Source organism: Apaloderma vittatum, unplaced genomic scaffold, assembly GCF_000703405.1.
Source record: "Apaloderma vittatum isolate BGI_N311 unplaced genomic scaffold, ASM70340v1 scaffold11610, whole genome shotgun sequence".
NCBI lineage: Eukaryota > Metazoa > Chordata > Aves > Trogoniformes > Trogonidae > Apaloderma > Apaloderma vittatum.
In genome coordinates, this window is record NW_009692906.1 from 30,760 (window position 1) to 43,236 (window position 12,477).

At 38.1% G+C, this 12,477-nt stretch overlaps 1 protein-coding gene across 1 annotated transcript in view; it reads right to left on the reverse strand.

Annotated features, from left to right (window-relative positions):
* LOC104276946 (catenin alpha-3-like) overlaps positions 1–12,477 on the reverse strand; it is a gene marked incomplete at both ends in the record, with an annotated part of 39,234 nt that overhangs the window by 26,539 nt on the left and 218 nt on the right. Inside the window, one exon of the mRNA XM_009873465.1 lies at positions 1,134–1,290. Within this exon, the coding sequence (XP_009871767.1) occupies positions 1,134–1,290 (157 nt within the window). The remainder of the gene's footprint in view (positions 1–1,133; positions 1,291–12,477) is intronic.

Here is a 12,477-nt window from a genome sequence, read left to right on the forward strand (position 1 = left end):
AATTACAATGATGCATGACTTGAAGTCAACAGCCTTAACAGGATTACTCGTGGCTTTAACGAGTTCATAGTACTTTGCTATAGTACTAGGATAGCAAAGTTACTGAAAATATCTGAAGTAGTAAAGTTTGACATGTTCCTCCTCTCTGGACAACACACCTCTTTCCTAGGAGGTACAGGTAGGAAATAAGTAACTTATTCAGTGATGCTCCTTAAAATCTACTGGGTGGTCTCTGTGCAAACTGTTCTGCAATGAAAGAAAGTTTTCACTCACTAGACTTGCTCCTACAGCAAAACAGTTGTCACTCACTGACATTTTAAAAAAAATAAATAAACAAGTAAATAAAAAGCATAAGAGAAATACCTAAGTCCAGAGGCAAAAGAGAGACAGCCCAAATCACCTCTAAGACTTTGTATGTGTTTTGAGCACAACTGTGTATTTTGGCAAAGAACAAGTGACAAAGAATTCTGCCCAGAGAAGTACTTGAACTGCAATAACCTCAGACCAGCACTTTCCCTAATGCAGGCTTAGTGTAGGTGTTCAGCATGATGAAAGCTAACATACACTCCTAAATCACTGAATAAAAACACAATAAACTAAAACGCATCTGAAAACATTCAGAGATGTCATACTCTGTTTCCATTCGCAAGTTAACAGACTGATAAATTAACGAACAAAGCATTAAAGTTTTACAGTCTTGCCCACGATGTCAAAATGTTGCAGAAGTGGGTTTTTTGGTAGATTGTTGTGGTTTTTTCACATGACAAGGAGAGTAACTGAAACACAGGATTATCAGGAGAACGTCCCGGTTTACGTATATGCACACTGGTATTCACTTCCTTTTCTAGAAGGAGATTGCTCACAGCTGCAGAGAAGAATCTGAAACTTCAGAGTTGAACGTGAGGATAGATAAATATAACCATTGCAACATACCCATTTGGCTTCATGCATCTAGCCTGCTCCAACAACTACCCAGCTCTACATTCTGCAGAGTAAAAGTATCTATATCTGCTGTGCGGGGACATATTAAACAGAAGTTACACAATCTAATCTTCCATTGGTTTCCTACTGAAATGTTATGAAAAGTTTTCAATGCATATGAAAGAATAATCAGACTCTGAAAATTATCATACCTGATACAGCAAGAAAATCATCGATACTTGTTATATCATCCACAGCTTCAGTAAGAACATGGATGTGATTCTCCCATGTACTCCTATACATCTCCATGTTGTTTTTCACAACTTGACTTTTTGGTCTGGCAGCAAGAGCTAAAGCAGCATTAATAACCTGTACCAAAAATAAACAAAAAATTCAACATCTAAATAATTGTGTCTTCAGAAAGAAAACTTTATGCTTTACTTAAAATTGCAGAGCAGCATTTCTGTTCTCTAAGCAAAAGCATTGCTCAACTTTTGTCTCTGTTCTCAGCAGGAGTACCAGTCAGATGGTGCTTAGGCTAACTTCCAGTTTAGCTTCATAAATTAAGAAGCTGATGGAATAGGATAGTAAAAATCCTAACACTGCATTTTTGTTGGAGAATTTATACTATTTCAGTTTGCAAGATATTAATACAGCAAAGTTTTTACTTACACACCCTTAAGGCATACACGTATCAGTACAGCATACATCACTTCAGTTCTGAGGTTAAACTCTTTAAGAACTGTTATCACAGAGTTTATTATGGAGTATCTTCACTGCAAGAGATATTATCAGTCTCTGTCATATAAGAGTGGAAGGTTTTACTAGGACAACAGATATCTCTGTTAGGCTCAGTGGTGTGGGACATAACACATGCTGCATCTACAACAAAGCAGCAGATTGCTGCTTCCAGATTACTCAGGCCTAAAACTAGTAAACTATGTTCACATGAAAAGAGTAGATGTCACCTCTCCCAGGAAAGACTAACTGAAGATGTAACTATCAGATCCTAAAGTGATTACTTCTATACACACTTCTTTAATCAGTTTATTAGCTAGAGGAGTTTTTCCCCTAATATGGCTTTTTGTTGTTGTTATATAAACATTATTTAAAGTAATACACATCCCAGAAGCTGACCATTAACCTTACACTAACCTTTTTCCTCCTTCCCAGTACTGTTTCTTTATTCAAGAGGAGAATGATTTTAAGATGACAAAACAATACATAATCAAAAAATGGGAAGAACAATATACCACACTAATACCCAGTGCTGACGGTACACATCCATTTAACGTTGTTGGTTATCATGCCAGTGTAATACAGTCACTGCAACAAAGAATAAGAACAAGGAAATTCCTCATCCTAAGCCCATCTGATGTGTCTTTACAGCAGTATCAATCCTCTTGACTCTATTCCAGTCATAAGCTACATTTTCCACCAGTTTTGTATGGTTGGTATTTTTACATATTGCATAAACAGTTGGTGAAATAACAACAAACTTATTATTTGCCCTCTCACAAGGAAGGAATACGTGCAATTAGACTTTCACAAGAACACTGCAGGGACTGATTATTCTGATAAGGAATAACAGACCACATGCTTATCACTTTCCAGGCAGCTGGAGGAGGAAAATAACTACAATGAAGAAAAGGATTTCTTCACCAACTCCACAAGTGATCTAAAAAAACCAGAATTCTGTCCTGTAAGTACAAATATGAAAGCACTTTCTAGCATGAAGAAAAAAAAATCCCAGAAGGCAAAACAAGTTGTACAGCTTGTTGTTGTAAAAAAATTTGACGATAATAGTAACTACAACAACAATAAGCAAATCCCTTGATCAACACCTCAGATAATATGGAATACTCTTTAAAATAGATTAAAATAAACAAACCTCTAAAGCACCTCAATATCCACCACTGCCAGCTATGGTTTCAGCAGTTTGCCTATGTAATATTTTATTTAAAAAATTACAGCTCACAAACCATACAGCAATACATACATAATGAAGTCGAAAGGTACACTTAAACGAGACTGTTTTCATGCAACATCCTTAAAACAAAGCCACTGACTTTTTAAAATAGTAGATGTTACGAGCAAGAGACAGAACACTGCTCTTAGCCAGGCCTGGTAAGCACTCAGAACTGACTACCCTTGTTCCTTTTCTGGTTATTAATTTGGTTTGTGCTAAACACAAGAGTTGTCTCCAGAGTTTTCAGATAGTTTTTCAGTATAACCATTACGTGTTATACAATTTTATTTTATCCATACTCCAGATCTACAAAATCTGCAGCAAAAGCATTTATCAGTTGTATCATCTGAGAGCAGATCTGTCTCAATGGTGTATGATCTTTCCCTGCCCCTGCAGGCACACCATTTAAATCTCTCATGTGAAAAACACAGTCCCAATTCTCTACTCTCATTTATTGCTTTTGTTAAACGCAATTGTCAGGAAACATATATGGTTAAAATACTGAAGGTGCAGTCTCATATTTTAGTTCATAAATAACATTCTCTCCTCCAATAAAATGTGGAAGAGAACCAGTAACTTCCAGTGAGATTAGAAGAGAAGCTTTCCCAAATGAACACTGAGTGTGGCTTGGAGCACCGCTAAAATCACACATCGCTTCTAAGACCCGAAAAATAGTAATAATGGAGCAATGCTGACACAGATAAAAAGTTGATCATTTATACCTCAACAGAAAGTGAACATTAAAAATGAGTCACCAAGGACTTTGAAGCCCTATTCAAAGACACCAACAAAGGTGTTCATCTCCTTGGCATAAGCAAGCTGCTGTAATAAACCCTCTGCCTACATTTTCACACATGCTATTCATTTGCAGCACCACTTTGGAAACGCAAGGTCTCTTCCTGCAGGCATTTGTTTATGCTCCGATAGCCAAATAATAGACCACTCAGGCTGCTGAAGGTCTAAACTTCCATTTATACACATTGCTTCTACTGAAGGCTCTGCAAATTTTTTTTTAGTTCTTTGTTTGTTTGCAAACAGTTAAAGCAGGAAATTCAGGAGCTTACTGGGGTTTATTTTATTAAGAGTTCTTCCTCTGTTATAGCACCTTTGGCACTAGACACTCACTTAGAACAAATACTTCAAAGTAGGCAATAACATACTATGCTAAAGCCAGTCTCAACTGACTTCTAGTTTCACCAGTAACACAATTTCCCTCATTTACTAAAAAAAAAATGCTTAAAATGCAACTGTAAGCAGTTTATGAACTAGGCTTCAGAACATCCGTTCAGTTTTTTTACCACATTTCTCAGGATTTGTGTTTTTTTACTGTTTGTTTCATTAGTGTTTTTTTTTTCTTAAATACAGCACTTAACTGAAGGGACAGTTAATATGCACTAGAATAGACTGCCTGGAGAGACCCTGAACTCTCCACCACTGCAGAAACTTAAGAGCAGGGTAGTTAAAACATCTACCAGGAATATTTCACATCACTCAATCTTGGCAAAGTTGATCTTGTAGTGATGGAAGAATGAAGAGAGGGAAAGCGGAATACACACAACATCAATATGGCATCAGAAGAGAGCTAAAATGAAATGTTTTTCTGACTTGATAACGAACATTTGTAATAGTACATGAGAAGAGCAGAGGTTCTAATACTACCAGGAAGAAAACGTTTCAAGGCTGGCATCAGAAGAAATCATCCACACACATTTTAAAATTTTTTACATGGGACCTTTTCGAGGGAGTTGGGATAATTAATTACAAGCTAGTATTTTTTTCAAATATTAACTGTAAACATTTGAAAATGTTGTAAAGTAAAAAAATACTTGTCATTACTAGCTAAGCCTCAAAACTGAGTACTTTCTGGAAAGCACATTGCAAAAAACCAGCACATATTTCTGTAAAATTCATCACGCTTTAAGTCACAAACCACACCCAAAAACCAATTCCCTGCCAATCCCTAAAACATGCCAGAGCTTTTACATTAAAGATTCTGAGCTTCCATCAGGTGTTAAACCAGCCTAAGTTTTGTTTCTAAGATATGGACTGCACAGACCTGCAGCAGACAGAAAAATACTACTCGGCTAACACTAAAGAGGAAGATCTGGTTTGCCCTCTGCCGCTCCATGAACCATTGAACCATGCTGTGCAATGGGTAAACTTGCAAATAGCTTTCAAACGGAGTGTAACTGGACTGCCTTTTCATACAGCACCAGCAAGAAACATGCCTGGGCACCCTCATGGAGCTAGGATTTGCAGCACAATTTGCTTCTGCACAATTTGCAAGTATGAGGTGCTTCTCTCCAGACACCCTGCGGTCTGTAGCACAAACCTAGCAAGAAAGCACTGAGAGTACCAGCTGTGCACCTATACCAGGGTCTGCTGCCCAGCGGGTGCAGGAGATGGGCTACAACGATGAAGGCAAGTGTGGTCTAGTATCAGCACTCAATTAAATATCCTCAGAGCTGGTTAAACCAAAACAGGATCTGTACATCCAATCACATCTGCATATTCCACAGTTGTGTATGAGAAACAGTATCTGGTTTCCTTATTCCATCAACAATACCAAAGACACTAGAATCTTGCACATACAGTGTAATACATTAAAGCTCATTTCTGTGTGGCTCTACAGCAGCTCCCCTAACATTCTCTTAAAAGTAAGAAATTTGTCAAAAGTTGAAATCTTGCTGTTTTCATTCCTATCACACTTGATCCAATTCCATAGGATCAGTTTTCTGAGCCTGAGGCTCAAAATTTCAATAATTCTTCGGTTACATTGGTCCTAGTTCTGTTTACCACGCTAACTGAACAGTTTAGATTTTAAAATGCGTCCATCAAGACTGAAGGTGGGTGTGCAGGGAAAAGAAAATAAAGAATTGCTGTGTCTCAACATTCCAACCTTGTGCAGAAGAGACTAGAAAATGCCAAAAATCTTGTTCCTCAGCTGCGGCTCATAGGACATATATGCACATACAAGAATGTGGACCACGCAGCTCCTCTCTGTCGATGTTGTACTTAGAGCACATCTGATTCCCTTGGTGGTTGTCAGACTAAGTGCTTGAATCTGTTCCCCACAGTCTACATCACCAGCTGCCTCCAGAGTGCTGAAGCGCTCATGAGAATCCACATCATGTTTCCAGTATTCCAGTCGAAAACCATCTCAAAATCAGGTAAAAAAAATTCTACTAGTGATACACCCAATGCCACAGAACAAACTTATGTCAGAGGGAACCACGTATCCCTGATTTTAGCTTCTTGCTTCAACAGGAGGAATGTGTTCTCCTGTGAACCTACCCTATCTATTACTGCATGCCATAGGTATTTATATTCCCCACTTCACTGCTGACCGCCCCTCTTCCATAAAAATGCAAAACTACATCTCTTAACAGTGGTACTGTTTTGCTGTCTTGTACAACTCTAAGCTTTCCTACTGTATGACAATCCTCCTCCCCAGACTCACTAGATTTTTTTTGTCACAGTCCTCTAATAATGATGCTTTAATGTTTTTCTTTCCTTCCCTGGCATTTTGCTGCAGAACTGTCACCAACAAAATGCAGCATCTCAGGAAAACTTATAAATTCAAAAAAAGGGATGAAGTTGAAGAGATAAAAGAGAAGTATCTTTCCAGGAAGAATACTTTCAAGCTTTAAAGGCACAGGGAAAAATAAATTGTTTATAAACATTCATAGCATTTCCGCACAGTATTAACATACTGCAAATACCCTTCAGTAACTTCAAGAAACTCTCGTCTCTTTTGTCCACTTACTGCAGGTGGAGCAAGACCAGAGGGTAACACAGAACAGCTTCTATATTGCTACACAAGTCATGGCTACTCAGAGTTGTTATTTTTGTTTAGTATTACAAAGAATTTCTTGAGGATTCTACTCTAACACAACAGATGTTGGAAGATAAAAGCGAAGACTGAAAACCTCAAGGCATTTTGTAGTTAATTATTCTCTCCAAGTACTATCATAAACCAGCCACACAATCACAGCCAACATGAGACTCTCAGGGGAACCTAAGAGTCACTATTATTTCTTCCCCTTCAAACTGTTTACTGGAGAAGTTCAAGTCAAAGCAAACATCTAGCTAAGTCTATTTGTGTAACAGCATAAAGTGTTAGGGCCTTCCAAATCATTCCAGTTGCCCACAGCTTTAGCATTCCATAATAGCCCAACCAGCTAAAAATGCCACATACTTTATCTTTCTAAAACAACAAATCTCAGTTTCCACAGATAAAGGTAACATCCAGCAACTACTAATGTCAGTAGATGACACCAGAGGATATGAGAAAGGTTTTTCTCTTTGTATCATTCTCAGTCCTTGTCCGATAGCCAGATGGGAAACAGGAGCACAGCTGGTTTCACACATGTTCCTCTCCCACAGACTGCCCATCACAGTAAGACTGCAGTGTTCTGATGGTACAAAACATCACCCATCCTAATCGGATCGTATATTACTATAATACTTGAGGACAAGACTAACAACTGTTTCCGTCCACTCTCTCCTGATAGCTGGTAACAGTAATCCATCTCCTAATAATAATAATCCAAACAATAACCTATAACAGCAAAGCTGTGCCACCATCAGCTCAACCTGGCAGTAGCGAGCACTGCCACCCAGCACAGCGGCCGGCTCCTCCTTCCCACTCCTCTTCCTTCACCTCTTCCCTCAAGCCAGGAAGCAGCATTCACATGCCCATAGGGCAAACCACAGCAGGCAACTGACATGCATGAAAACCAACCTTCTTCCTTGCTTCCCAGGCTAATTCTCAGCAGGATCAGTCTCCTGATCCAGATCACTGAGTAGCTGCATGATTGATACTATGAGTCGCAAGGGAAGGAGGCAGGAGCAACAGCTTGAGGGTAGGGAGGGAGATCAAGTCTCAACCAGCACTGACAACATATGTCAGATTAAACTGCTTGTGGAATGAAAGTGTGAGAGAGAAGGAATTACACACAGGAATGTTCAAGCAGACTACCACAGCTATCAAACTTAATGACAATTCCATTAACTTCAGCAGCACTGTGTGTGGACTTTGCTAACACGACAAAAACCTACATGAAAAATGTATCGCTCCACTGAAGTATCTTTCCCTTAGTTTTAGAAATATTATTACTAAAGCATGATATGTATTTTAATTAATCTCAGTTGAAAGGCTGGAGATGGTACTTAAGAACACATCTGATACGGTTAGGGCTACTAACATCTGTTTTGTCTCTTTTAAAACAGATGGTAGAGAACTCTGATTTACCATGTTCTGCCCTATTACTTCTGCATTTGCACAAGACTGCTGTATTTGAAGAAATTTAGCTGAAAAATCTAACATATCAAAAGATGCTGCCTACTTATTAACTGTGGAATCTCATTTTTGTGAATGAGAACTTCCAAGTTCAATAAAGCATCTACTTTTTAGAAAATAACATAGAAGCAAGTGGTATCATCAAGCAGGGTAAAAGACTCATCTCCCCACCTTAAACCCTAGCATCCAGATCTACTATGGGCACAACTTTTTAGTCAATAGTTCCAACAGCTTGGACACAAAGATAAGCCTCAAGCAGACAGCATTCCCAGTGCCAGTACTGCTATCTGAGCACATATACCTCACAATGGAAGCGACCGCAAATTTAACAGCCTCATCAGCATCCATTTCATAATCACTGAAACAACATCTTCCACATAAAGCATTTTACATCAACAACAGCTAGCTACAAACAAGGCCACGGTGTACTTGTGTGTTGGCAAACTTTCTCCAGCACCTTCAGAACTAGTTCTGAAATATGCTGCAGTACCTGCATATTGTTCTGATATATTCCTGGTTAGTTTTAAGTTAAAAAATGAGATGATAACTTTATATACATTTTAAATGGCTCAAAATGCACACCTTTTTTTTTTAAAGGCTATTTTCCCAAATCTCCATTTTTATATTTTACACAAAGAGCAACTCAATTTCTAATGGATTTCCTGTTACAGTGATTTCCTTCTCACCTAATAGTTTCATAATTAGATGGTTTCCATCTATCTTAATACTTAAGAGAAAAACAAACTCACTAAAATCACTAAGATCTGAGGTTCTGGTTACACCTGTGTATACCTTGTGTCTTTTAAAATATCAGATAAAAATATTGCGTGGGATTGAACGACTTTTTAAAATTTATCCCCCAATAAAGATTAAGTTAAACCATGAACATCTATGCATTTTTCCTGCATTTTGCTTCCTTGCATGATACACCAGAACGGACACGGTTCACTGTAGGACTAATCACCGTGTGCCATTTCCCTAACAAGTAGTAAGCTCTAGTAAGATCTCACCTTCAAAGGAAATGAGCCTAAAATTTGCTTTTTTAGGTGTAGTTCTTCCAAAACACACCTTAAACTTCTCCTTAAAACTCTCCAGGGATCTTTATGCTAATAAAAGGGCTCTAGCTGGTTCCTTGACACTAGCCACTGCTAATTTCCACCTTGAAGCGTGTTCCAGTTTTAGACTTACGGTCATTCTCCCCCTCAAAAACAGTAAGCTCAGGAAGTAAACACCCTTATCTCTCATGACGTGCATCATGGCACCTTCACTATGACAAACCCAAGTTGCAAAGAGAACAAGCACACCGCTGCCTACCTCGGCTACTGCACTATCATGTTTCTCTGCTCTCCCCTACCACTGCATTGTCCCAGTTTAAGTCTCATATCTAAGAATTTCAGCTCCATCCAGGATCTGTTCAATGGCTTCCTTCCCACCTCTTCTCTCCTTCAGAGTCTGTTGCAGAAGGTATCCTTATATTCCTCCAGCTTATCCCTCAGCAAAGCTTCAAAGCGCAGCAAAACCAGATGCCTACCTTACAGGAGGTAAGTGAAGATGACCAGTGCTAACACAGGAGCCAGGTCAAACAACAGGCTTCATCCTCCTAATGCACAAATACACAGGTTTTTCTGGGTCTTTTCTCCCTTGTTCCTCCTCTTGTCAGCCTAGTGAGCCAGGCATACTTGCTGAATCACCTGAAAGCTTATTAGTCCTACATTTAGGTTGTTTTTTCCATCTCTATATTGACAGGTTTACCCTTTATCAGGTATCTTTGTCTATTCCAAAGGACTAATAGAGGATCCAGAAACTTCTTCAAACATACCACTGACTGAAGTATAAAGATAACAAACCGAAGACCTCTATTAGCAAAATAGCTCATGCGCTTGTTTGCACACCAGGGAAGTAACATAGACTCCCACAGAGAACAAGTGCCACTGCAGACATTACCTATCAGACAACACTCAAGGAAATTCTGCCAAGCAAAAGCTAGTAACATGAACAGAAATAATTCTTCCTTCATCAAAACATACGCTAGCAGCTCTTTATTTGTTTATTCTATTCATGTAATAGTCTCTAAAATTAATTTCTCATGAAGTATTAATGACATTTCAGAAACAACAAGCATTATGTGGTTTATATTGGTTACAACATACATGCGTTGCTTCATTTATTGAACAGTTATAACATTTTCCAGTAATCTCACTTGAGAAGGAAAACGTGGTCAGAGTTCTGAATCAGCCTTCTACCTAAGCAAATTTATGAATTCTAACAATTAAAAGGTTTTCCTCCAGGCTATGCCAATTCTTTACCTTTTCTCCCCAGTGCTATGTGGGAAGTTTTGCTGATCCAATCTGCAGAACTCCCAAGACTGCAAGGCACTTCCTGCAGATGCTGTTCTTATGGCAGGTGTTTTGGTTGGTGTATTTGGGGTCTTTTGTTTTTTTCTGTTTTAATTCAACCATTTCAGATTTCAATCCAAACCATGTGATTCCCTTCAAGAAATCTACTGTTTAGAGGACGTAAAATCCCATTTTTTTACTCTAAAGATTGAAGAACGTTGAGAAGTTCTACATGCAAATTTCCACATTCCAACATCTAATTGATATGCCCTGCAGGGATCTTAAGAGATAATGATTTTCCCTGTAGAGGATTTTTAAATGATATGGCATAATCTCATTTACTGAAAAATGCAGGAGCCTTATTTTGCTATTTCTTACTTAGGTAATACACTCACTGCTTTTCCAGGGAATGGTCCTTATCTAAGAAAGCAGCAAATTCTGCACAATGAACATGCCATTAATGCTAATATAATCTTATCATGCACATAACATATTCTCTGTTAGGACAGATCTATAATCATCAACAATTTCACCTGTGGTTTACCTTGAGATTAAAAAAAAATGGAGTAAAAAAACTAAACAAGAGACTTCCATTTTACTATAGGAAATTAAACCCCTAGCAACTTAAATGACTATGGAAAAAAGTCAATATTTTAGTCAAAATTAGATTTTAGGAGTTTCTGGTATCAGATGCAATACTGAAAGAGTAGGTTTTCAATTAAAAAGCTACATCTGGATGGATAACAATGTATTGTGAAGATGCACTTGTACCCCCGGAGAAAAAAAGAAGCTAAGAGAAGCTATTCGTGAATTCTTATAAGCCAGCAGTTTTCTTACAAAACCAGTAACACATTAAACCAAATAGAGTGAGATGTGAAACACAGAATTCTAAATGTTATAAAAACAAGAAATTGAAACTGAATGATTCAAGAGAAAACACAGCTCTCTGATATTTTCAGAATATCACATTTCCTTGGTAGAAGTTTCTTTTTCCCCAAGTCTTAAAGTTTATTCAACAAGCATAAAATGGAATTCTCAAGCCTGTAAATTGAACAAATTAGTAATATTTGCTCTTCACCTTCTATTTCAACTACATTTAGGATTCAAAAACAGGACAAGGTAAGATTATTTAGGCTACTGTATAAACTAGAGTGTTCTTCAGAGAACTAGTGATTTTGAAATTATGCAGCTTCCTAGTAAATCCTTCTGATTATTACCCCCTTTTGGTATTTTTGGTGGGTAGTGATGAAGTGGGTAGAAGCAGCTCAGTATCAATTGACAGATATTTTATAGCCTTGGGACAGCTGCTTAAGGGACCAGAAGCGCAAGTTGTGTTCTCCTCTATCCCTTCAGTGGCAACTAGGAATGAGGAAATTAACAAAAAGAGACAACAGGTCAACTCATGGCTCTGGGATAGATACCATTGGAAGGACTTCAGGTTTTCTGATCATTGGCTACTATACGAGACACTTGGCCCGCTGGTGGCAGGTGAGATGCACCTGTCCCAGAACGGGAAAAGGATTTGGGGGCAGGAGTTAGTAGGGTTCATTGACAGAGCATTGAACTAGATATGAAGGGCTAGGAAGCCCCATGAAGGGCTGCAGAAGCTTTTGTATCTCTAATCAGGAACATGACATAGGGAGTGAACACACTTTCTGAAAGATATTAAGTAACAAAAACTTATCTTTAGCTGTGCTTGTTTGTTTAAAAGCTCAAATTTTTGAGCTGCTAATAATCAGAATTCCTACTTCAACATTCAGAGACACAAAAACAAATCAAGTGGTAACACGTATTGCTTTCTAAGAATAAAAATACTCCCCATTTGCAAATTTTTACAGCTTTTGAGAACTCCTCATCAATACAGACTATTACAACTCCTATATTAAACACTAAGAAAAAAATAAATTAACTGCATATCTACCCTTGCTTTATCATTTGATCTCCATTTG